At 41.4% G+C, this 23,669-nt stretch overlaps 1 protein-coding gene across 8 annotated transcripts in view; it reads left to right on the forward strand.

The window, feature by feature from the left end:
• ART3 (ADP-ribosyltransferase 3 (inactive)) overlaps positions 1-23,669 on the forward strand; it is a 51,717-nt gene that overhangs the window by 19,609 nt on the left and 8,439 nt on the right. For 5 of the 8 annotated variants that reach the window (XM_070372545.1, XM_070372547.1, XM_070372550.1 and 2 more), the window contains exons 4-6: positions 15,948-15,980; positions 16,908-16,934; positions 17,948-17,977. In XM_070372545.1, coding sequence (XP_070228646.1) covers positions 15,948-15,980; positions 16,908-16,934; positions 17,948-17,977 — 90 coding nt within the window. The remainder of the gene's footprint in view (positions 1-15,947; positions 15,981-16,907; positions 16,935-17,947; positions 17,978-23,669) is intronic. The other 3 variants (XM_070372546.1, XM_070372553.1, XM_070372549.1) reach the window with 1 other exon arrangement.

A 23,669-nucleotide genomic window follows, 5' to 3' on the forward strand; every position in this document is an offset into this window, starting at 1 on the left:
ATCAATAATCTCAGATATGCAGATGATACCACCCTTATGGCAGAAAGTGAAGAGGAACTAAAAAGCCTGTTGATGAAAGTGAAAGAGGAGAGTGAAAAAGTTGCCTTAAAGCTCAACATTCAGAAAACTAAGATCATGGCATCTGGTCCCATCACTTCATGGTGGGTAGATGGGGAAACAGTGGAAACAGTGTCAGACTTTATTTTTGGGGGCTCCAAAATCACTGCAGATGGTGATTGCAGTCATGTAATTAAAAGACGCTTACTCCTTGGAAGGAAAGTTGTGACCAACCTAGACAGCATATTCAAAAGCAGAGATATTACTTTGCCAACAAAGGTCCATCTAGTCAAGGCTATGGTTTTTCCTGTGTTCATGTATGGATGTGAGAGTTGGACTGTGAAGAAGGCTGAGCACCGAAGAATTGATGCTTTTGAACTGTGGTGTTGGAGAAGACTCTTGAGAGTCCCTTGGACTGCAAGGAGATCCAACTAGTCCATTCTGAAGGAGATCAGCCCTGGGATTTCTTTGGAAGGACTGATGCTGAAGCTGAAACTCCAGTACTTTGGCCACCTGATGCGAAGAGCTGACTCATTGGAAAAGACCCTGATGCTGGGAGGGATTGGGGGCAGGAGGAGAAGGGGACGATAGAGGATGAGATGGCTGGATGGCATCACTGACTTGGTGGACGTGAGTCTTGAGTGAACTCCGGGAGTTGGTGATGGACAGGGAGGCCTGGTGTGCTGCGATTCATGGGGTCGCAAAGAGTTGGAAACGACTGAGCAACTGAACAGAACTGCTTCTAAGTCTTCTTACCATAGAGCTTCTTGCTAAAATGACAGCTTACAAGGTTTCCAGTGTGGCAGATAGGAATAGGCACTATTCTTCATCCTCTGAGTTCTTTCACTGTCCTTGGGTAGAGTCCTTACACAAGTAAACTGATCAGTACTTTGGTGAGTCCTGGAAACCCTAAAGATATCTGGGGTTCTCTATGCAGCTCCTTTCTCTTTAGTATTCTGTAAAAACCAGACTATCCTGATATTTTTCCTTTGTGCAAAAAGTTTAAACTGCTTAAAATAGTTAAAATACCATTTGAGTTTTCTATTTATTTTTGAGTTATTTTTGATAAGCTACATTTTCCTAGGAATTGTCCATTTGCTTTAGATTTCAAATTTATTGGCATAAAGCTAATCATAATAACCTCATGTCTTTTTACACCTGTTGAATCTGTAGTTATATTCCCTTTTTCAGTCCCTATATATGTGTCTTATCCTGTTTATTTCTGAATCAATCTCTTACCCACTTTTAACCCTGCTACTTTTTTATTCAAGTATAGTTGACTTACAATATTGTCTTAGTTTCAAGTGTACAGAATGATTAAGTTTTATGTATTTTTTCAGGTTATTTTCCATTATAGGTTATACTGGACATTATGTATATAGCTTATGGTGTTATATGGTAAATCCTTATTGTTTAGACTTTACTTCATTTAGTGTGATATTCTCTAGGTCCTTCTGTGTTGCAGTGTCATTATTTCATTCCTTCTTGTGGCTGAGTAATATTCCATTGTGTGTGTGTGTGTGTGTGTAGTGTATGTGTATGTATACACACACACCCCCCCCACACACATCTTCTTAAGGCAGTCAGCTGGTGGATGCTTAGATTGTTTCCATGTCTTGCTCATTCTATGTAGTGCTGCTGTGAACATTTGGGTGCATGTATTTTTCAAATTAGAATTTTATCCAGATATTTGCCCAGGAGTGGGATTGCTGGATTGTATGGTAGTTCAGTTTTTATTTTCTTCAAGAGCCTCAATACTGTTTTCCATAGTGGGTGTACGAATTTACATTGTATAAGAGAGTTTCCTTTTCTCCACATTTCTCTCCAGTATTTATTATTTGCAGACTTTTTGATAATAGCTGTCTGTTCAGGTTGTGAGGTGATACCTCATTGTCATTTTGATTTGCCTTTCTTTAATAATTATGATATTGAGCATCTTTTCATGTGCCTGTTGGCTATATGAATGTTGTCTTTGGAAAAATTTCTATTGAAGTCTTCTTTACATTTCTTTTTTTTTTTTTTTTTGCTATTGAGTTGCTTGGGCTTCCCTTGTGGCTCAGTTGGTAAAGAATCCACCTGCAATGTGGGAGACCCTGGTTTTATCCCTGGGTTGGGAAAATCCCCTGGAAAGGGGAAAGGCTACCCACTCCAGTGTTCTGGCCTGGAGAATTCCATGGACAGTAAAGTCCATGAGGTTGCAAAGAGTTGGACACGACTGAGCAACTTGCACATGAACATGAACATTGAGTTGTATGAGCTATTCATGTATTTTTGATAGTAACTTGTCAGTTACTTTCTTCAGGTTGTCTTTTCATTTTGTTGATGGTTTCCTTTGCTGTGCAAAAGCTTTTAACTTTGATTAGGTCCCATTTGTCTATTTTTGCCTTTATTTCATTTGCCCTGGGAGACTGATCTAACAACATTTTGCTGCAATTTATGCCAGAGAATGTTTTGCTTATGTTCTTTTCTAGGAGTTTTATGGTTCAAGTCAGTTCAGTTGCTCAGTCATGTCCAACTCTGTGACCCCATGGATTGCAGCACACCAGGCTTCCCTGTCGTCAACAACTCTGGGAGCTTGCTCAGACTCATGTCCATCAAGTCAGTGATGCCATCCAACCATCTCATCTTCTGTCATTCCCTTCTCCTCCTGCCTTCAATCTTTCCCAGCATCAAGATCTTTTCCAGTTCACATCAGGTGGCCAAAGTGCTGAAGCTGAAGCTTCAGCATCAGTCCTTCCAGTAAATATTCAGGACTGATTTCCTTTAGGATGAACTGGTTGGATCTCCTTGCAGTTCAAGGGACCCTCAAGAGTCTTTTCCAACACCACAGTTCAAAAGCATCAGTCCTTCAGTGCTCAGCTTTCTTTATAGTCCAGCTCTCACACCCATACATGACCACTGGAAAAACCATAGTTTTGACTAGATGGACATTTGTTGGCGAAGTAATGTCTCTGCTTTTTAATATGCTGTCTAGATTGGTCGTAGCTCTTCTGCCAAGGAGCAAGCATCTTTTAATTTCATGGCTGCAGTCACCATCTGCAGTGATTTTGTAGTCCAATAAAATAAAATCTGTCACTATTTCCATTGTTTCCCCATCAGTTTGCCATGAAGTGATGGGACCGGATGCCATGATCTTAGTTTTTTGAATGTTGACTTTTAAAGTAACTTTTCACTCTCCTCTTACTCATCAAGAGGCTCTTCAATTCCTTTTCAATTTCTGTCATAAGGGTGGTGTCATCTGCAGCTTGTGCTTCATCCAGCCTGGCATTTTGCATGATGTACTCTCCATATAAGTTAAATAAGCAGGGTGACAATATACAGCCTGGAAGTACTCCTTTCCCAATTTGGAACCAGTCTGTTGTTCCATGTTCAGTTCTAACTGTAGCTTCTTGACCTGCATATAGATTTCTCCAGAGGCAGGTAAGGTGATCTGGTATTCCCATCTCTTTAAGAATTTTTCACTGTTTGTCGTGATCCACACAGTTAAAGGCTTTGGCGTAATCAATAGAGCAGAAGTAGGTGTTTTTCTGGAATTCTCACTTTTTCTATGATCCAGCGGATGTTGACAATTTGATCTCTGGTTCCTCTGCCTTTTCTAAACCCAGTTCAAACATCTGGAAGTTCTTGGTTCACATACTGTTGAAGCCTGGCTTGGAGAATTTTGAGCATTACTTTGCTAGTGTGTGAGATGAGGGCAATTGTGTGGTAGTTTGAACATTCTTTGGCATCGTCTTTCTTTGGGATTGGAATGAAAACTGACCTTTTCCAGTCTTGTGGCCCCTGGTGAGTTTTCCAAATTTGCTGGCATATTGAGTGCAGTGCTTTCACAGCATCATTTTTTAGGATTTGAAGTAGCTCAACTGGAATTCATCACCTCCACTAGCTTTGTTTGTAGTGATGCTTCCTAAGGCCCTCTTCACTTTGGACTCCAGGATGTCTGGCTCTAGTTGAGTGATCACACCATAGTGGTTATCTGGGTCATTAACATCTTTTTTATGCAGTTCTTCTGTGTATTCTTGGCACCTTTTCTTAATATCTTCTGTTTCTGTTAGGTCCATACCGTTTTGTCCTTTATTTGCCCATCTTTGCATGAAATGTTCCTTTGGTATCCCTAATTTTCTTGAACAGATCTCTAGTCTTTCCAATTCTGTTGTTTTTCTCTATTTCTTTACATTGATCACTGAGGATCAATGATAGCTCAGTTGGTAAAGAGTCTGCCTGCAATGCAGGAGACACCAGTTCAATTCCTGGGTTGAGAAAATCCACTGGAGAAGGGATAGGTTACCCACTCCAATATTATTGGGCTTTCCTTGTGGCTCAGCTGAAGAGTCCACCTGCAGTTTAGGAGACCTGGGTTAGATCCCTGGGTTGGGAAGATCCCCTGGAGAAGGAAAAGGCTGCCCACTCCAGTATTCTGGCCTAGAAAATTCCATGGACTATATAGTCCATGGGGTCACAAAGAGTTGGACAGAACTAAGCAGCTTTCTTACTTTTGCATTCCAGTCCCCTGTAATGAAAAGGACATCTTTTTTGGGTGTTAGTTCTAAAAGGTCTTGTAGGTCTTTATAGAACCGTTCAACTTCAGCTTCTTCAGCGTTACTGGTTGGGGCATAGACTTGGATTACTGTGATATTGAATGGTTTGCCTTGGAAACGAACAGAGATCATTCTGTCGTTTTTGAGATTGCATCCAAGTACTGCATTTCAGACTCTTTGGTTGACCATGATGGCTACTCCATTTCTTCTGAGGGATTCCTGCCCGCAGTAGTAGATATAATGGTCACCTGAGTTAAATTCACCCATTTCAGTCCATTTCAGTTCGCTGATTCCTAGAATGTCGACATTCACTCTTGCCATCTCTTGTTTGACCACTTCCAATTTGCCTTGATACATGGACCTGACATTCCAGGTTCCTATGCAATATTGCTCTTTACAGCATTGGTCCTTGCTTCTATCACCAGTCACATCCACAGCTGGGTATTGTTTTTGCTTTGGCTCCATCCCTTCATTCTTTCTGGAGTTATTTCTCCACTGATCTCCAGTAGCATATTGGGCACCTACTGACCTGGGGAGTTTCTCTTTCAGTATCCTATCATTTTGCCTTTTCATACTGTTCATGGGGTTCTTAAGGCAAGAATACTGAAGTGGTTTGCCATTCCCTTCTCCAGTGGACCACATTCTGTCAGATCTCTCCACCATGACCCACCCATCTTGGGTCAAGCTGGAATCAAGATTGCTGGGAGAAATATCAATAACCTCAGATATGCAGATGATACCACCCTTTTGGCAGAAAGTGAAGAGGGACTAAAAAGTCTCTTGATGAAGGTGAAAGTGGAGAGTGAAAAAGTTGGCTTAAAGCTCAACATTCAGAAAACTAAGATCATGGTATCCAGTCCCATCACTTCATGGGAAAGAGATGGGGAAACAGTGGAAACAGCATCAGACTTTATTTTTCTGGGCTCCCAAATCACTGCAGATGGTGACTGCAGCCATGAAATTAAAAGACACTTGCCGCAGCACTGTTTATAATAGCCAGGACATGGAAGCAACCTAGATGTCCATCAGCAGATGAATGGATAAGAAAGCTGTGGTACATATACACAATGGAGTATTACTCAGCCATTAAAAAGAATTCATTTGAATCAGTTCTAATGAGGTGGATGAAACTGGAGCCTATTATACAGAGTGAAGTAAGCCAGAAGGAAAAACACCAATACAGTATACTAATGCATATATATGGAATTTAGAAAGATGCTAACAATAACCCTGTGTACGAGACAGCAAAAGAGACACTGATGTATGGAACAGTCTTATGGACTCTGTGGGAGAGGGAGAGGGTGGGAAGATTTGGGAGAATGGCATTGAAACATGTAAAATATCATGTATGAAACGAGATGCCAGTCCAGGTTTAATGCACGATACTGGATGCTTGGGGCTAGTGCACTGGGACGACCCAGAGGGATGGTATGGGGAGGGAGGAGGGAGGAAGGTTCAGGATGGGGAGCACATGTATACCTGTGATGGATTCATTTTGATATTTGGCAAAACTAATACAATTATGTAAAGTTTAAAATTAAAATAAAATTTTAAAAAAATTAAAAAAAATAAATAAATAAAAGACACTTGCTCCTTGGAAGGAAAGTTATGACCAACCTACATAGCATATTCAAAAGCAGAGACATTACTTTGCCAACAAAGGTTCGTCTGGTCAAGGCTATGGTTTTTCCTGTGGTCACGTATGGATGTGAGAGTTGGACTGTGAAGAAGGCTGAGCGCCGAAGAATTGATGCTTTTGAACTGTGGTGTTGGAGAAGACTCTTGAGAGTCCCTTGGACTGCAAGGAGATCCAACCAGTCCATTCTGAAGGAGATCAGCCCTGGGATTTCTTTGGAAGAAATGATGCTAAAGCTGAAACTCCAATACTTTGGCCACCTCATGCAAAGAGTTGACTCATTGGGAAAGACCCTGATACTGGGAGGGATTGGGGGCAGGAGGAGAAGGGGACAACAGAGGATGAGATGGCTGGATGGCATCACTGACTCGATGGACGTGAGTCTGAGTGAACTCTGGGAGTTGGTAATGGACAGGGAGGCCTGGCGTGCTGTGATTCATGGGGTCGCAAAGAGTTGGACACTACTGAGCGACTGATCTGATCTGATCTGAGCAGCTTTCACTTTCAGTTGTATGGTATTATGTCTTATATTTAGTTCTTTATACCATTTGAGTTTATTTTTGTATATGGTGTAGGGGCGTGCTCTGATTTCATTGATTTTTCTGTTAACTGTCCAGCTTTCCCAGTACTACTTATTGAAGAGACTTTCTTCATTATGTGTTCTTGCCTCCTTTGTTGCAGGTTAATTGGCTGTAGGTGTGTTGCTTTATGTCTGGGCTGTCTATTCTGTTCAATTGACATACGTTTTTGTGGCAATTCCATGCCGTTTGATTACTATAGCTTTGTAGTATTGTCTAAAGTCTGGGAGGCTTATGTCTCCAGCTTTGTTCTTTTGTTCAGTATTGCTTTGGCAGTTCTGGGTCTTTTATGGTTCCATATAAATTTTAGGGTTATTAGTTCTAGCATTGTGAACATGGAATGGAGATTTTGATAGGGTTTGCATTAAATCTGTAGATTGCTTTGGGTAGTATGGCCATTTTAATAATAATCCCAGTCTAAGAGCATGGGACACCTTTCCATTTCTTTGAATCATCTTCAGTTTACTTGAAAATTATCAATTTCCTTCAGTGTTTTATAGTTTGCAGTGTATAGCTCTTTCATGCCCATAGTTAAAAGTTTATTCCTGGGTATTTTTTGGACATGGTTATATTTTTGGGGACTCCAAAATCACTGGAGATGGTGACTGCAGCCATGAAATTAAAAGACACTTACTCCTTGGAAGGAAAGTTATGACCAACCTAGATAGCATATTGAAAAGCAGAAACATTACTTTGCCAACAAAGGTCCGTCTAGTCAAGGCTATGGTTTTTCCTGTGGTCATGTATGGATGTGAGAGTTGGACTGTGAAGAAAGCTGAGCACCGAAGAATTGATGCTTTTGAACTGTGGTGTTGGAGAAGACTCTTCAAAGTCCCTTGGACTGCAAGGAGATCCAACCAATCCATTCTAAAGGAGATTGGTCCTGGATGTTCTTTGGAAGGACTGATGCTAAAGCTGAAACTCCAGTACTTTGGCCACCTCATGCGAAGAGTTGACTCTTCAGAAAAGACTCTGATGCTGGGAGGGATTGGGGGCAGGAGGAGAAGGGGACAACAGAGGATGAGATGGCTGGATGGCATCACCGACTCGATGGATGTGAGTATGAGTGAACTCCGGGAGTTGGTGATGGACAGGGAGGCCTGGCGTGCTGCGATTCATGGGGTCACAAAGAGTCGGACACGACTGAGCGACTGAACTGAACTGAACTGAATAAAGAGCATTGCTTTTTTACTTTCTGATATTCCGTTGTTAGCATAAAGAAATGCAACAGATTTCTGTATATTAATCTTATATCCTACTAACTTGTTGAAATCATTTATTAGTTCTAATAGTTTTTGTGTGAAGTCTGTAGGGCCCTCTGTATCGAATATCATGTCATCTGCAAATAGTGACAGTTTTACCTGTTCCCCTCAAATTTGGATACCTTTGTTTTTCTAATCTGATTCCTTTGCTGGGATTTCTAATACTATATTAGATAGTAGTGGTGAGAGTTGGCTTGTCTTATTCCTAAATGAGCAGGAAGGCTTTCAGCTTCTCACTGTTGAATATGATGTTGGCTATGGGTTTATTGTAAATGGCTTTTATTGTGTTGAGCTGTGCCACCTTGGTGAGAGTTTTTGTCATGAATGGATATTGAATTTTATCAGATGCTTTTTCTGCATCTTTTGAGATGGTCGTGTGATTTTGTCTTTCCTTTTGTTAATGTGGAATATCACATTGATTTACTTAGTGTTGAACCATGATCATTATATAGTTTTTGTCTTTGTCTTTCTTTATGGACTTTGTTTTAAAGTTTGTGTTGCCTAATGTGAATATTGCTACCCCTGCTTTCTTGCTGTTTTCATTTGAATGAAATACCCTTTTCCATCCCCTCACTTTCAATCTGTGTATCTCTTTCGCCCTAATGTGAGTCTCTTGTTAACAACATACTATTGTTTGTTTGTTTTTTAAACTGCCATTCTGTTCTGTTGATTGGAGCATTTAGTGTGTCAACATTTAAACTAATTATTGACAAGTATATGTTTATTGCCATTTTAAAACCTTGTTTTCCAGATGATTTTGTAATTCTTGCTTGTTCATTTCTTCTTTTTGTTGTTTGATGGTTTTCTTTTGTGCTTGAGTTGCTTTCTTTTTGTTTTTGTGACTGTTGTATGATTTTGATTTGTGGTTACCTTGGTTATACTTGCATTAGATTGGTAGTTATGTAAGTTCAGACACATTCTAAAAGATATACATTTTTTTCCTGCCTTCCCTTATATTTTTTATTTTGATGACCTGTTTTACATCATAATGTTTATCTTTTTGCTATTAATTGTAGTTATCACTTCTATGAAATTTTTTGATCATTTTTTAATCTGTGACCTGGCTTATTTAGTTTAGTTCAGTTCAGTCGCTCAGTCATGTCGCTTATTTAAGTGATCTTCAATTCTTTTATGTATTTGCCTTTCCTATTATGATTTTCCCTTTTCTGTAGATTCTTGATTCTTTCCTAGTTAGATAAGACCTTTCAATATTTCTTTTAGGTTGGGTTTGGTACTGCTGTATTCTGGTTTTTGCTTGTTTAAGAAATCCTTTATCTCTCCTTTTAGTCTAAAGGATAACCTTGCTGGGTAGAGTAACCTAGATTGCGGACCTTTCCCTTTCATGACTTTGAATATATCATGCCACTTCCTTCTGGCTGCAAAGTTTCTGCAGAGAAATTAGCTAATAGCCTTTTGGGGGTTCCTTTGTAACTGACTCTTTGTTTCTCTTTTGCTGCCTTTACATTCCTCTCTTGAACTTTGTCCATTTTAATCACAGTATGTCATGGTATTGGTCTGTTTAGGTGCATCTTACTTGGGACCCTCTGTGCTTTCTGTACCTAGGTATCTGTTTCCTTTGTTAGATTTGGTAAATTTTCAGCCATAATTTCTTCAAATCCTTTTTTTTTTTTTTTTGGCTACACCGTGCAACTTGTGGGATCTTGGTTCCCTGACCAAGGATTGAACCCAGGCCCATGGCAGTGCAAGCGCTGAGTCTTAACCATTGGACCACCAGAGAATTCCCTGAAATGCACTTTTAATACCCTTCTTTCTTTTCTTCTGGAACCCCTATTATGTGTAGATTGGCATACTTTTATCTCATAGACCTTCTTTAATGCTATCATTTTTTAAAATTTGTGTCTTTTGTTCTGATTGGAGGATTTCCATTATTCTGGAAATTCCAGTATTCCATTATTCAGATCACTTATCCATTCTGCATTATTTAGTCTCCTATTCTTTACTTCTAGATTGATTTTTATCTTGGCAGTTGAGTTGTTTAATTTTGATTGGATCTTCTTTATAGTTTCTAGTTCCTTGTTACAATGATTCTGCATTTCTGTCAATAATCTTTATTCCTTTAACATTTTTTTTTTAACCTCCTTTTTGAACTTAGAGTCAGGTAGACTGGAGAGGTCTGTTTCATTATTTGTTCTTTCAGAGGATTTCTCTTGTTCTTTTAACTGGGAGTGGTTCCTGTGCTTTTTAAATTTTACTTACATTTACCTGTCTCTTTAAATTTAGGGGAAACAGTTGTCTTCTGTGGTTTTGAAGGGCTGGCTTTCATGTGGGAGCATCCCTGAATAGACTGTGGGTCCAGTAATTTTGGTGTGAGGGCTTCTTTTGGCATGGCATCTTTTCCTTCAAAGTGCTCTGACTGTTATCCTCTTGATAAGGGGTGACTGGTAGTGTGGTGACTAGAGCCTGCACCGGATGTTGGGCAGGGCCTCCTTTTCCCTCCTCTTGTGGGGTGGGATCTGCTCCCCAGTGGAAATCCTGAGGGTCAGTTCTATAAGGCTCCATTGCCCTTAAGTATGTGATCTGTCCCCAAGGAGGTGAGCACTTAATCAGGTGAGGCCCATGTGGTCGTAGTGAATCTGTGCCCAAGCAGGCCCCCACAGTTCTGCCCAGAAGCAGTCCAAGGTCTCATGCGTTTCTTGCCTAGTGTTCAGCTGGTGCTGGAGGCTGGGGCATTGTGGCTGCAGGAATCAAGGTGGTTGTGTTGCCGCCTGGCATTGGGGCTGCCTCTGTGATAGGGTTCTCCCCAGGACCTGTCTACCCCAGATCCAGCTGTAAGTTGCTATGTGAGGTGGGCAGAACTGGAACACCCCAGCTGAGTACTCCTCCCAAGGGGACTATCTACCTTGCCTGCTACCCACTGTGAACACCAACAAAGTCCACTGCTGGAGCCCAGCCCCTCCATGAATTCTGGCAGTCGGCTCTGGTTTGGCCCAGACCATGTGAATGCAGAGTTCCAAAGAATAGCAAGGAGAGATAAGAATGCCTTCCTCAATGATGAATGCAAAGAAATAGAGGAAAATAATAGAATGGGAAAGACTAGAGATCTCTTCAAGAAAATTAAAGATACAAAGGGAACATTTCCTGCAAAGATGCACACAATAAAGGACAGAAATAGTATGGACCTAACAGAAGCAGAAGATATTAAGAAGACGTGGCAAGAATACACAGAAGAACCACGCAAAAAAGATCTTCATGACCCAGATAATCATGATGGTGTGATCACTCACCTAGAGCCAGACATCCTGGAATGCAAAGTCAAGTGGGCCTTAGAAAGCATCACTACGAACAAAGCTAGTAGGGGTGATGGAATTCCAGTTGAGCTATTTCAAATCCTGAAAGATGATGCTGTGAAAGTGCTGCACTCAGTATGTCAGCAAATTTGGAAAATTCAGCAGTGGCCACAGGACTGGAAAAGGCAATGCCAAAGAATGCTCAAACTACTGCACAATCTCATTCATCTCACACGCTAGTAAAGTAATGCTCAAAATTCTCCAAGCCAGGCTTCAGCAATACCTGAACCGTGAACTTCCAGATGTTCAGGCTGGATTTAGAAAAGGCAGGGGAACCAGAGATCAAATTGTCAACGTCCGCTGAATTATTGAAAAAGCAAGAGAGTTCCAGAAAAACGTCTACTTTTGCTTTATTGACTATGCCAAAGCCTTTGACTGTGTGGATCACAACAAACTGGAAAATTCTGAAAGAGATGGGAATACCAGACCACCTTACCTGCCTCCTGAGAAATCTGTAGGCAGGTCAAGAAGCAACAGTTAGAACTGGACATGGAACAACAGACTGGTTCCAAATTGGGAAAGAAGTACTCCAAGGCTGTATATTGTCACCCTGCTTATTTAACTTATATGGAGAGTACATCATGCGAAATGCCAGGCTGGATGAAGCACAAGCTGGAATCAAGATTGCTGGGAGAAATACCAATAACCTCAGATATGCAGATAACACCACCTTTATGGCAGAAAGTGAAGAAGAACCAAAGAGCCTGTTGATGAAAGTGAAAGAGGAGAGTGAAAAAGTTGGGTTAAAACGCAGCATTCAGAAAACTAAGGTCATGGCATCCGGTCCCATCACTTCATGGCAAACAGATGTGGAAACAGTGTCAGACTTTATTTTTGGGGGCTCCAAAATCACTGCAAATGGTGATTGCAGCCATGAAATTAAAAGATACTTGCTCCTTGGAAGAAAAACTATGACCAACCTAGACAGCATATTAAAAATCAGAGACATTGTCGACAAAGGTCCGTCTAGTCAAGACTATGATTTTTCCAGTAGTCATGTATGGATGTGAGAATTGGACCATAAAGAAAGCTTAGCACTGAAGAACTGATGCTTTTGAACTGTGGTGTTGGAGAAGACTCTTGAGAGTCCCTTGGACTGCGAGGAGATCAAACCCGTCCATCCTAAAGGAGATCAGTCCTGAATATTCATTGGAAGGACTGATGCTGAAGCTGAAACCCTAATAGTTTGGCTGCCTGATGAAAAGAACTAACTCCTTGGAAAATACCCTGATGCTGGGAAAGATTGAAGGCAGGAGGATAAGGGGACAACAGGATGAGATGGTTGGATAGCATCACCGACGTGATGGACATGAGTTTGAGTAAGCTCCAGGAGTTGTTGATGGACAGGGAGGCCTGGTGTGCTGCAGTCCGTGGGGTCGCAAAGAGTCAGATGTGACTGAGCAACTGAACTGAACTAACACCACGGGCCCTTCGGGCTGTCTCCCCTTGGCTTGACAGAGTCCTCCCTCAGGGTCCACCTCCTGGAGTTTCACCACCTGGCTACTCTACATACTAGCGGCCCACCCAGCATGTCTTTCAGTCTCAGAAGGGCTGTGAGGTGGAAGCTGTTGGCGTATCTCTGTCCACCTTGAGGCCTAGCAGGCCAGTAGGTTTGCACACCTCACAATCAAAGTCCAAGCCCTGCAGCTCCTCTGACCTCCCAGCAGACAGAGGGCCTTCGCAGAGTGAGGGCCTGCCTTTGCAGACCCTCCCTGCTTCACACATCTCTCCGCAGGGTGCCTGTCCCATCCTGATGCCTTTTTTCATTCCATCCGTGGGAATCTTTTTCACCGCTTTGGTTGTGTAAGAGCTCTTCAGACAGCTTCCAGTTGGTTTTCTGTGAGAATTGTTCTATGTGTAGATGTATTTTTGATGCATTCATTGGTATGAGGTGAGCTCCATGTTCTCCAACTCATCGTCTTGATCTCTCCCCCAACCCTGCTACTTCTTTCAGTTCAGTTCAGTCGCTCAGTTGTGTCCGACTCTTTGCGACCCCATGAATCACAGCACGCCAGGCCTCCTTGTCTATCACCATCTCCTGGAGTTCACTCAAACTCAGGTCCATCGAGTTGGTGATGCCATCCAACCATCTCATCCTCTGTCGTCCCCTTCTCCTCCTGTCCCCAACCCCTCCCAGCATCAGAGTCTTTTCCAGTGAGTCAACTCTTCGCATGAGGTAACCAAAGTACCGGAGTTTCAGCTTTAGCATCATTCCTTCCAAAGAAATCCCAGGGCTGATCTCCTTCAGAATGGACTGGTTGGATCTCCTTGCAGTCCAAGGGACTCTCAAGAGTCTTCTCCAACACCACAGTTCAAAAGCATCAATTCTTCGGCGCTCAGCCTTCTTCACAGTCCAACTCTCACATCCATACATGACCACAGGAAAAACCATAGCCTTGACTAGACGGACCTTTGTTGGCAAAGTAATGTCTCTGCTTTTGAATATGCTATCTAGGTTGGTCATAACTTTCCTTCCAAGCAGTAAGCGTCTTTTAATTTCATGGCTGCAGTCACCATCTGCTGTGATTTTCGAGCCCCCAAAAATAAAGTCTGACACTGTTTCCACTGTTTTCCCCATCTATTTCCCATGAAGTGATGGGACCAGATGCCATGATCTTTGTTTTCTGAACGTTGAGCTTTAACCCAAAATAGTTTGATTCCTGCTGCTGAAAACCCTAATGGGAACTTAAACCTAGGCTCAAAACGGGAGGAGAAATGCAGTCTCATATAAATGGATCTGTGTTAAACATTAAGAGATACCTGTCTTCTACTATGGGATTCCCAGGTGGCTCAGTGGTGAAGAATCCACCTGCCAGTGCATGAGATGGGGGTTCGATCCCTGGGTCAGAAAGATCCCCTGGAGAAGAAAATGGCATCCCACTTCAGTATTCTTGCCTGGGAAATCGCATGGACAGAGGAGCCTAGCAGACTACAGTCAGTGGGGTCTCTGACTTAGGTAAACAACAGCAATCTACTAAGGATAAGCTTTCAAATTTTTTTGCCTAACACTTAGAGTGCTTGTTTAAAATGTAGATTTTAATGCAATAAAGTTATCTTTCCCAGAAATTATGTATCAGTAGTCCCGGCTAGAGTCTTAGAATTTACAATTTTAATAAGTGCCTGGGTGATCCTGAGGTGTATGATTGGAAGACTATGTTTTGAGAACATGAAACTGTTAGTCACTCAGTCGTGTCTGACTCTGTGACCCCATGAACTGTAGCCTGCCAGGCTCCTCTGTCCATGGGATTCACCAGGCAGAAATACTGGAATGGACTGCCATTTCCTTCTCCAGGGGATCTTCCCGATACTTTGAGAAACGTGCTCTTAATTTGTGCTACAGAAAAAAGATGAAGGCTTTTAAAATTCCCCAGTGCTTGTCCCCAGGCTGAATCTATCATGTTGGTAGCTTTTTCATCCACAGCTCCCCTCACCCTCACCTTTCCCTCAACTAAAACTTCTGGGTAAGGCTTGCACCCACTCATCACCTGCTGAGACAGCATTTTCTAATAGTCTCTAGAACTTTCAAAAAAATGTCTTGTATAGCCAAACACCAAGGTTGGCCTCAGGGTACCATCCAGATTCTTACAGATTTCCTGGGCCAGTAGAAACTGGACCAAGTCACCTGGATTCTTGTTGAAACTCCATAAATGGAACAGGATCTGAGGGCAGTTGTCAGTGAGCATGTCTCATAATGAAGCCAGGTGTTTCATATCTGCATCTTAGATTGAGAGGTTCATTCTCAGGGAGTTGAAGTTCCAGATGAGGTGTGTGAGCTAACCAGACTAAGAGAAGAAAACAGAAGAGAACATATGACATCTAGACCTTCCTGTGGTGTCTGGGAAGCCCTCCATGACTCATGCTGGCACTAAAACTAAACACCCTTTCATTGAATTTCTTGGCTTAGCCTTTGTTGGGCAAGCTGGCAGATTCCCCTTTATGTCAAGTCTCAGAGGAGTCACTGCAGCACTCATTGGTGATTCTTTCTAGGGCATCACGAGCAAGAGGCTCGCGGGCCTATCCACACGTGCCATTCGATTTCATGTTCCTGCTCTCCAGAAGATGGCGCATTTCCTTACGCGTGGATCAGTGTTCTGGGGCACATCAACTGCGTCTCTCTATGTGAATACAAAGGATGCTGTTCATATATTCCAGGATCTTGAAGCTCTGATTGAGATTCTTTTTCTCTAGTGGGTACAAATTGTCATAGTAAAGGGATAGGTTAACTGTTGAGGATATTTAGTATCTGAAGAGAGGGTTAGTTAAACAGATAAATTTTCTGCTAATTTTTTCAGACTAATCAGTGTTATTGTTACCTTTGGATGGGATTCTGGAGGTTATTTGAAGCAATCTCCCAAAAAAGACATAAATGAGGAAACTGAATTCCAGAAAAGATAAGTGTTGTATCTAGATCTACTGCTCTTTAGTGACTATACTATGAAACAAAAATGTAATTTACTTCCCACTAAGTTATAAGTCTCAGAGATGACAGATTACAGTAGCAACAGACCAATTTGAAGTTTTTAATAGGGTAGATTATGTCTAACTAATAAAACTTTCTCTTTGTGTTTCAGGACTAAAAACTGAAAGTTGTGTTGAGAACATGGGTAAGATATGCTTTAAAGTATTATCTCTGTAATGGGAATTTTGTCAGTGTTATTTCTCCCTGGAATAGGTCAGAGTCACCCCACTATACTGTCACACTGTCAGCCCTTGCTTTCTCAAGGAAGAGTTATGCTGCCTCTCTTACCTTCTCAGGGGGAGGGTGCAGGGATCCACCTTAACCCTACCCCAGCTTTGCCTGTGGCTGTTCTCTCAAACACTGCATTTGCCTTATACATGCCGGGACTCTGCCAGCTCTGACCCTAGTCCATCATTACAGGAACTTAAGGGCTCCTGAAAACCCCTACATGACTGCTATGCACAGAGTAAGACTCATATTCCTATGTTTTGGCATCTTGGGAAGTAATATTTGGGAGACTGAAGAAGGAATGGAGTGAATATAGCTCAGGGGGAAAGACTCGGGGGGACAAAATGGTAACTTGGTCTGCTTTCTCAGAGGAAAATAGGAGAATATAACAAAAATAATCTTTCTTAGAGGGCCATGGGAAAGAATTGGAAAGGTAAATAGGAATTCTAAGAATGTTCAGGAACATTTGATGATGTTCCTGACATCATCAAATTAGACTCAACAGATTTTAACTGAAGTTGCGAGAAAATGCCTTGGGCTGGTACATACTTTGGATGGATCCTATTTGAAGATTTCTTTGTTAAAAAGTTTGAAAAATAAGGGTCCATTTCTACCTGTTTTCCTGGCTAGTTTTTCTGTGGATTCTTCTTCACATAATTAAAATGAATCTGTAACCATTTGTTTTCAAGATTGAAATTTTATTTCTCATATTGCCATATTTTGTTTGTATCTTGGATGTAAGCCAACTCAAATCTTTATAATTAATAAGCATGTAAAAATAGACTGAACCTGACATTCACTTCTGAGTATAGTACTATGTAATGAAAACATGTTTGTATTTTAGACTATTTTCAACCTGTCTACAACCCTGGTAAGTATGCTCTAATTTTTAAAAATAACCTGTACATGGGTGTTTAATAGCTCTTTCCTGTTCAGCAAATTCAGTTCTTAGCTGAAGAAAAGAAGTTCTTTGCACCTATGAAGGAGTAACTTGGCAGATAGGAAGTGGGGAAAAGAATCTATTCTGGGGAAATTTACCTCCCTTCAAATGAGAGGGTGGGCTCTCTGGACATCTGAACAATGTGGGAGTAAGGTTGGTGGGACCCAAAGAGCTAGGCACTCTTGACAGGTCCAAGGTCTCTTAATAGGAGAGCTCTATATTAAGTCGTTGAGGTTAGCCTGTGTGACACCAGACATCCAGATGAAAGTGTAAAAAGTTAATATTTTTGCCTTTCTTAAATAAGCTGGTGTTTGATATCATTTGACTAAAACGTCTGGGTGTAGACGTGCCACTCCCCACCCCCGCCCCCGCCGCCCACCCCCCCCCCCACCTGCCCCGCCCCCCGCTGAGTTTCCATATGGTGATATGGCTCAGGTCACTTCTTTGTATCTAAGTTCCTTGATGACATGTTTGGCCCATGTGGCTACAGTGTGAAGAGAGAAAAGTTTCTAGTCTTTGCTTAAGTATGCAGGTTACTTGATGTTTAGAAGGTATTTCCTGTCCTTGTGTGAAGCATTTCATGCATCTGAGGACTTGGTTAGTAACACTTCTTATTGGCTCAGGCAGCCACAAGTTTTACTGGTCTCTTCACAGGGACTTCAGCTACCTCTTCAAGACAGACGTTTTTCTAGCTTGTGGAGATTGCTAGAAGACTTGCTATATGTAACAGTTTTTCTTGGTAGAAGGGGCCAGAGGACTGTTCAGCCCTATTAGCCAACTGTGTTTAGTTTGTAGCTGACACTTAAATTTAGTAGCATTAGTTTACTGGATATCAAGTGGATCTTTATGGCCATTTTACTTTAAAGTAGTTGTACTGTAACTATGATAACTCCCAGTTACTTTGGTCTGTTTTTGAAACTGATGAGTTTCTTTTTGTAACTTAGGTGAGGAAAACCAGAAGCTGGAAAACCCTGGTAAGACATTTTCATAAACTCTGGGAGCTTAGATTTGTAGGGCAACTTCCTTAGGGGTGGGAGCAGGTGGGCATAGAATGGTAAGGAAAAGTGGGAAGAGGCAGAACCCACCTGTAGCTTACGAGTTTGATGTATCAGAGGCCCTCCTGAGTTCCAGGTACCCTTCTTAATAAGGATGATACAGCAGCTCTCTCTGTCTCTTAGCTAACAATCCATAGGTCATCCCAGCAGAACAGTTAGAGACATCACACGTGGAACTAGTTCTAGAAAACCTATTATTTTTTGCTTTATACTAGCTGTTACATGGATAGAGGAAGGTGTGATTAATTGTTTCACAAACTCTTGTAACCTAGGGTGTTCATCAGGGGCATAAAAATGACATTTTTTCCTAAATTAAAATGATTATATATATACACACACACATATTTAAATATATGCCTATATATATATATATGTATATATATATGTGTGTATATAATTATTTATATATATATGTATAGTTGCTATTAGCTGTATTCATTTGATATTTAGTAAATTCTAGAGTATGACTCATTCCCAAGTTTTTTGGTCTTTTTAAAAATAATATTCTTCAAGGGTGCTGGGACACAAACATGCTCATAAATTACTGATGAGATTATAAATTCAAACTTCTCTGGAGGACAATTCCAATAATTTGTAACACTAGTCTTAAAATGTCCATACGTTTTAACCTAGCTGTAACACTTTTAGATATTTGTCCTAAGGAAATAAACATAAAAGTTTGTGTACAAAATATGTATAGACATGTTTGTACAGTGTTATAGTAGTGAAAATTTATAAATAAACTTAGTATCCAACAGTTGGACATTGTTAAATAAGTTACATTCTTATTATGAAACACTAACCAATTTAAAAATCATGTTTTCAAAAAATATCTGAAGATATGTTACTGTTTTTTAATCACTGATTGTGTCTGATTCTTTGTCAGTCCGTGGACTGCAGCCCACCATTCTCCTCTGTCCATGGGATTTCTCAAGCAAGAATACCTGGAGTGGGTTGTCATTTCTTTTTCCAGGGGATCTTCCCTACCCATGGATAGAACTCATGTCTTCTGCCTTAGCAGGCAGATTCTTTACCACTGTGCCACCAGGGAAGCCCAAAGATAAGAGAAAGTACTTACAATACAGTGACAGTAAAAATCACAGGATAAAAACAAACTCTGCTCAATACTGTGTAATGGCCTTAATGGGAAAATAATCTAAGAAAGAGTGGACATATGTGTATGTATAACAAATTCACTTCACTGTACTTCTGAAACTAATACATTGTAAGTCAGTTATACTCCAATAAAAATTTTAAAAAAGGATAAAAATAGCATATGGAATATAATGTCAAATTTATTTTACAGTGTTGAACAAACTTCCATTTATAAGATAAATAAGTACAAGGAATATAATGTACAACATGACTATAGTTAACTAAATTAGAGATATAGAGAACAATAGAATGAGGATAGCTCAGTAGGAAAATTATATGCTAATTAGAGATATAGAGAACAATAGAATGGGTGAAAATTCAGTGGAGAAAAGAAGCTGAGTAGCTTGGTTTACGCGGGGAGACCAATAAAACTTCAAGACAAGAAGTTTGCACCACTTACGAGGCCGCAGGCGCCCTCTCGAATAGCGGAAGGTGTCTCACCCTAGACACCTTCTCGAGTGGGTCTTAGAAGCCCAGGCATGATTAGTAAGCGTGGTGGGGTTCCAAGGCCCAGATGGAGACTCAGCTGGAGGTTAAAGAAAGAATGACATGGGGAGACCAAGCGTTGGTGAGCAAGGCCCGTAGCTTTATTTTTAACAGGGGCTTTTATACCCTAAGTTACACATAGAGGATAATAGGGGATGCAAAGTCAGCAGTCTTTGGTTCTTATCAAAAACCAAGGTTTCTTTCCTGCAAATGTATCGATACAAATGGTTTAGGTGATTTACATCATCTTCTGGCCAGAAGGCCTACTAACATTTTATGACTCTTGACAAGGACTTATCAACAAAGACTTACTTTTCTAAGAGTAATTATTTCAAGGTTTGGCACCATCTTCCAAAGATAAAATTGCATTCCTATAGGGCGGATGTGTAATGGGTTTACAACAAAGAAAGAATTTATTACCTTAAGGGTCTAAAGTTACTAACACCAAGGCCACTACTTATTTTTTCTACATACCCACTATTAATTGATACATATTCAAGGATACAATTCAGGGATGTGAAAACTTGGCAACAAGCATTGACTCATCAATGAAATCCTTTACTAGTTTATTCTGACAGTTTTTAACTCTCTGAGAGGCTCTAAGCTATTTGAATATCTTGCTTCCCATGCCTCTGGAGGCTGGGAGACTGTAAACAATCGTATGCATAGCTGCAGGAGTCCGGGTAAACTTGTCAGGTGAGTTAGAGAGCCATCAGAGGGGTTTGGATTTAAACACTCCTAATTGCCCAGGAACTTTATTAATTGAGCTGTAAGTTAACTCTTTGACAGAGAGAGAGATGGTGGTAGGGGACAGCCCCAGTAAAGTCAGAGGTGAGAGCACAAAGCAATAAAGTAGGCAGACTCTGGTTTTTTGGGGGAAAATGCTCGAGAATATCCGGGGACTCCTGAGGCTCGATCCCGCTTTTGCGATGCCGAGCCTCCTTCCTCATGACCTTTGTCACGAGTGGAATGCCTCACCGGCCCCCCAGATCTCCCCTTTTTTTTATTTCTTAAAACAGCCAGATGTAGCTCAGTCGCGAGCCTCTGAATGCTCTGCCAAGAATCCTGACAATACAAGGAAGAATGATTATTAGAAATAAAATTAAAACAGCCAACGAGCATAGCCAAGGAAGGTAGACAGAATATTTTTTCCTGAAATGTAGTTAGAGAAAGTATGGAAGAAATCATTTGCTGTTCCAGCGGCAGTAAAATCTAATCGGGAGTGTTCCAGGGTTGCTATTTGATTGTGAAGTTTCCCTAAGTCCAAGCTAATGTCAGAGCTGTTCCAAATACCTGAAATATGGTTTTTAATCTTTTCCCATTCAAAATCTGTCTCATTTACTTTCAGGGGTGTTACACATATCCACCGGTAGTCAGCATGACAGGACAATGCCATTTTCACCTTTAAAGCCTGCAATTCAGTCCCAATATGTATTACTGCTTCCTCTAGGCATCTACCTCATCTCTAATTTTCTGTCTATAGCTTCCTGTGTTGCCAATGCTAAAGAAACATTTTTGGACATAGAATCAACATATTGAGCAGTATGTACTTGTTGAGTCAATGATATTGCTGCCACAGTAACAGAAGTAATTGCACTTATCAAAGCTGCTATTCCCAAGATAAGTAAGCCCACAAACCGTCGTGTTCGCATTAAATCCTGCAGTTGTTGCAATACAGCAAGAGCATAATTCAGTAAGTGGTTACATCATAAGATAAGGTGGACGTTGTAACATTACAAAGGAGCAAACATTATATTGAGGATTTAAACAAGATGAGAGCATACATTTGTTCACAACAACACCACAAAGGAGCAAACATTATATTGAGGATTTAAACAAGATGAAACAAGGAGCAGCTGTAGGCATCGGCTCGGCGGAGCAGTGTCCGCAGCATCAGGAGGCAGAACGCGAACGGCAGGCTGTGGGCCGCGGCGTCTACGGCGGGCGGAGGGGCGGGTTCGCGGACTCGGGCAGCCGCCGCCGCTTGGGCCCGGGCGTTTTCCTATCGCCGGCGGGAGCGCGCTGGTCTGACTGCATTCCGCGGGCGCGCTTTCCTCTCTGGCCCTCACTCGCCGCACAGACTTCCTTGCTCTAGGTCGCGGGTGCAGCAAGGAGGGGGTGCGGGCGCCGCTGGCGGCGCGGAGGAGAGAGCTGGCTGGGGGAGGGGGAGCGAGCGAGTGCACGCGCCGCGAACCTGGTCTTTGGGGAATGTGACATGACGAATTTTTCTGAGATCCAAATCGGAGAATCTGCATTCTGTAAAAATATATAAGCATACCCTCTCCCACAAGTTAGCAACACATCTGGCCTTTTACACTCTCCAGTAAGGAGGTCTTTTTACTTGACCAGGGGCCGAGTCGTAGCCTGTAATTCAGGCATCTAGTGTCTCATCATTGTAGTCTGCCCCTGTGTGTTTACGTTTAAGTGATTAATTACAATTTGACATAACTTTTGTCTAGCTGTTACCCTAGGGATATGAAATTTATACCTTAAACCAGCTGCATTTTGATGGTGAATTTTGCGAGAATTTTTGGCCTTATCAATCTTTTTATGTAAGTTTAAAACAATTACTTCAGTCAATGCATCTACCAAGGCATTTCCTTCATGTAAAGGGCTGGGCAAGTTGAAATGGACTCTAATATGTCCCACAATATATTTTTTATCTCTGTGTTTAATCTCTTTTTGTAAATCAGATAACAAGGAGAAGATAGTAGTTTTATTTTTTGGAATATTAGCAGTTTCAATATGAGGAAATAACCCCACAATATATCTGGAGTCAGTCAAAAGATTAAAGGTGTGGTCTCTTAAATGTTGAAAAGCCTAAATAACTGCTCAGTCTTGACATTTTATTCCCTTGAATTAAAAGGTCTTTTAAAGGCCTTGGAACTGTAACTTCCTGCACCCAAAAGGCTAGATCACTAGATCCAAATGTTCTGTGGCTCTTAGCTTGAGAAGTCAAGTTTTTTTTTTGTCTGATAGTAAGGTAAAAGTAAAAGCTGTGTTACTCTTTGACCTTTATTAATTTGTACAGTTTTGTTAGGCGGTGAGATCAAAACTTTTAATTTCTCAATATAATCAGAATCTACTACACCATGCACCACCGAAATTTTTTTTTTTTTTTTTTTTTTTTTTTGAAAAGAAAGCGAGCTACGCCCCAGGACAAATCTTACAATGTCCTCAGGTAGGGGGCCAGCCACTCCCGTTGGAATTGGAGTAAGCGGCACATCAGGGGTTAATATTGTTGCTAAATCCCCTTTCGCTTTTTTCCTAGCCTGGATGAGACCCCTGAGGAGGTTTTCTAAGGAGCATGCTCTGCATATTGTGCACGCAGTCTGTTTTAAAAGCTCCACTGTTCAAAAAACTTTTTATCTTCCTCAGGCTTAGGCAACGCTTTGAGAGGCTTTGGGGGCAAAGTGGGGAACTCCTGGGTCCTGGGAGGCACAAACAGAGGTGGTGGCGATCACCTTAAATCAGAAAGTGGTGGATAAGTTTTTTAAAGGTTTGTGCAGAGGGGGAGGGAGCTCTCCAGGGCGCTCGGCCGCAGCGTCCTGTAAGCCCTCTCCTTCCTCGGGAGGTAAAGCACTTTCTCCCTCCTTTTTTTTTTTTTCAATAGCAGAAATTATGATCTGTGCAGAAAGTGGAGACTCACCACCATCAACCGCTATAGCCTCCCTCAAAGGCTATTTAACAGCCTCATGACAGGGGTCCAGGACATTTCTAATCATATTTCACAGAGCCAATAAACATTTGTCTATTCTTAGATGCAGAGAAACCCATTTTTTTTTTTTTTTTTTTTTGAGAATATTTTTATTTATTTTGTAACCTCTTTACCCTATCTAAACTGCAGAGGGGACTAGAAAAGAAGCCTCAAGGTGAGGATCAAATTTATCCTTGGGACTAGAGAAAATCCTTCTCCGGGAAACTCCTAGTGGAGGCCCTTTACCCCCACACGGAGGAGGAGGAGGCATGG

Source organism: Bos mutus, chromosome 6 (assembly GCF_027580195.1).
Source record: "Bos mutus isolate GX-2022 chromosome 6, NWIPB_WYAK_1.1, whole genome shotgun sequence".
NCBI lineage: Eukaryota > Metazoa > Chordata > Mammalia > Artiodactyla > Bovidae > Bos > Bos mutus.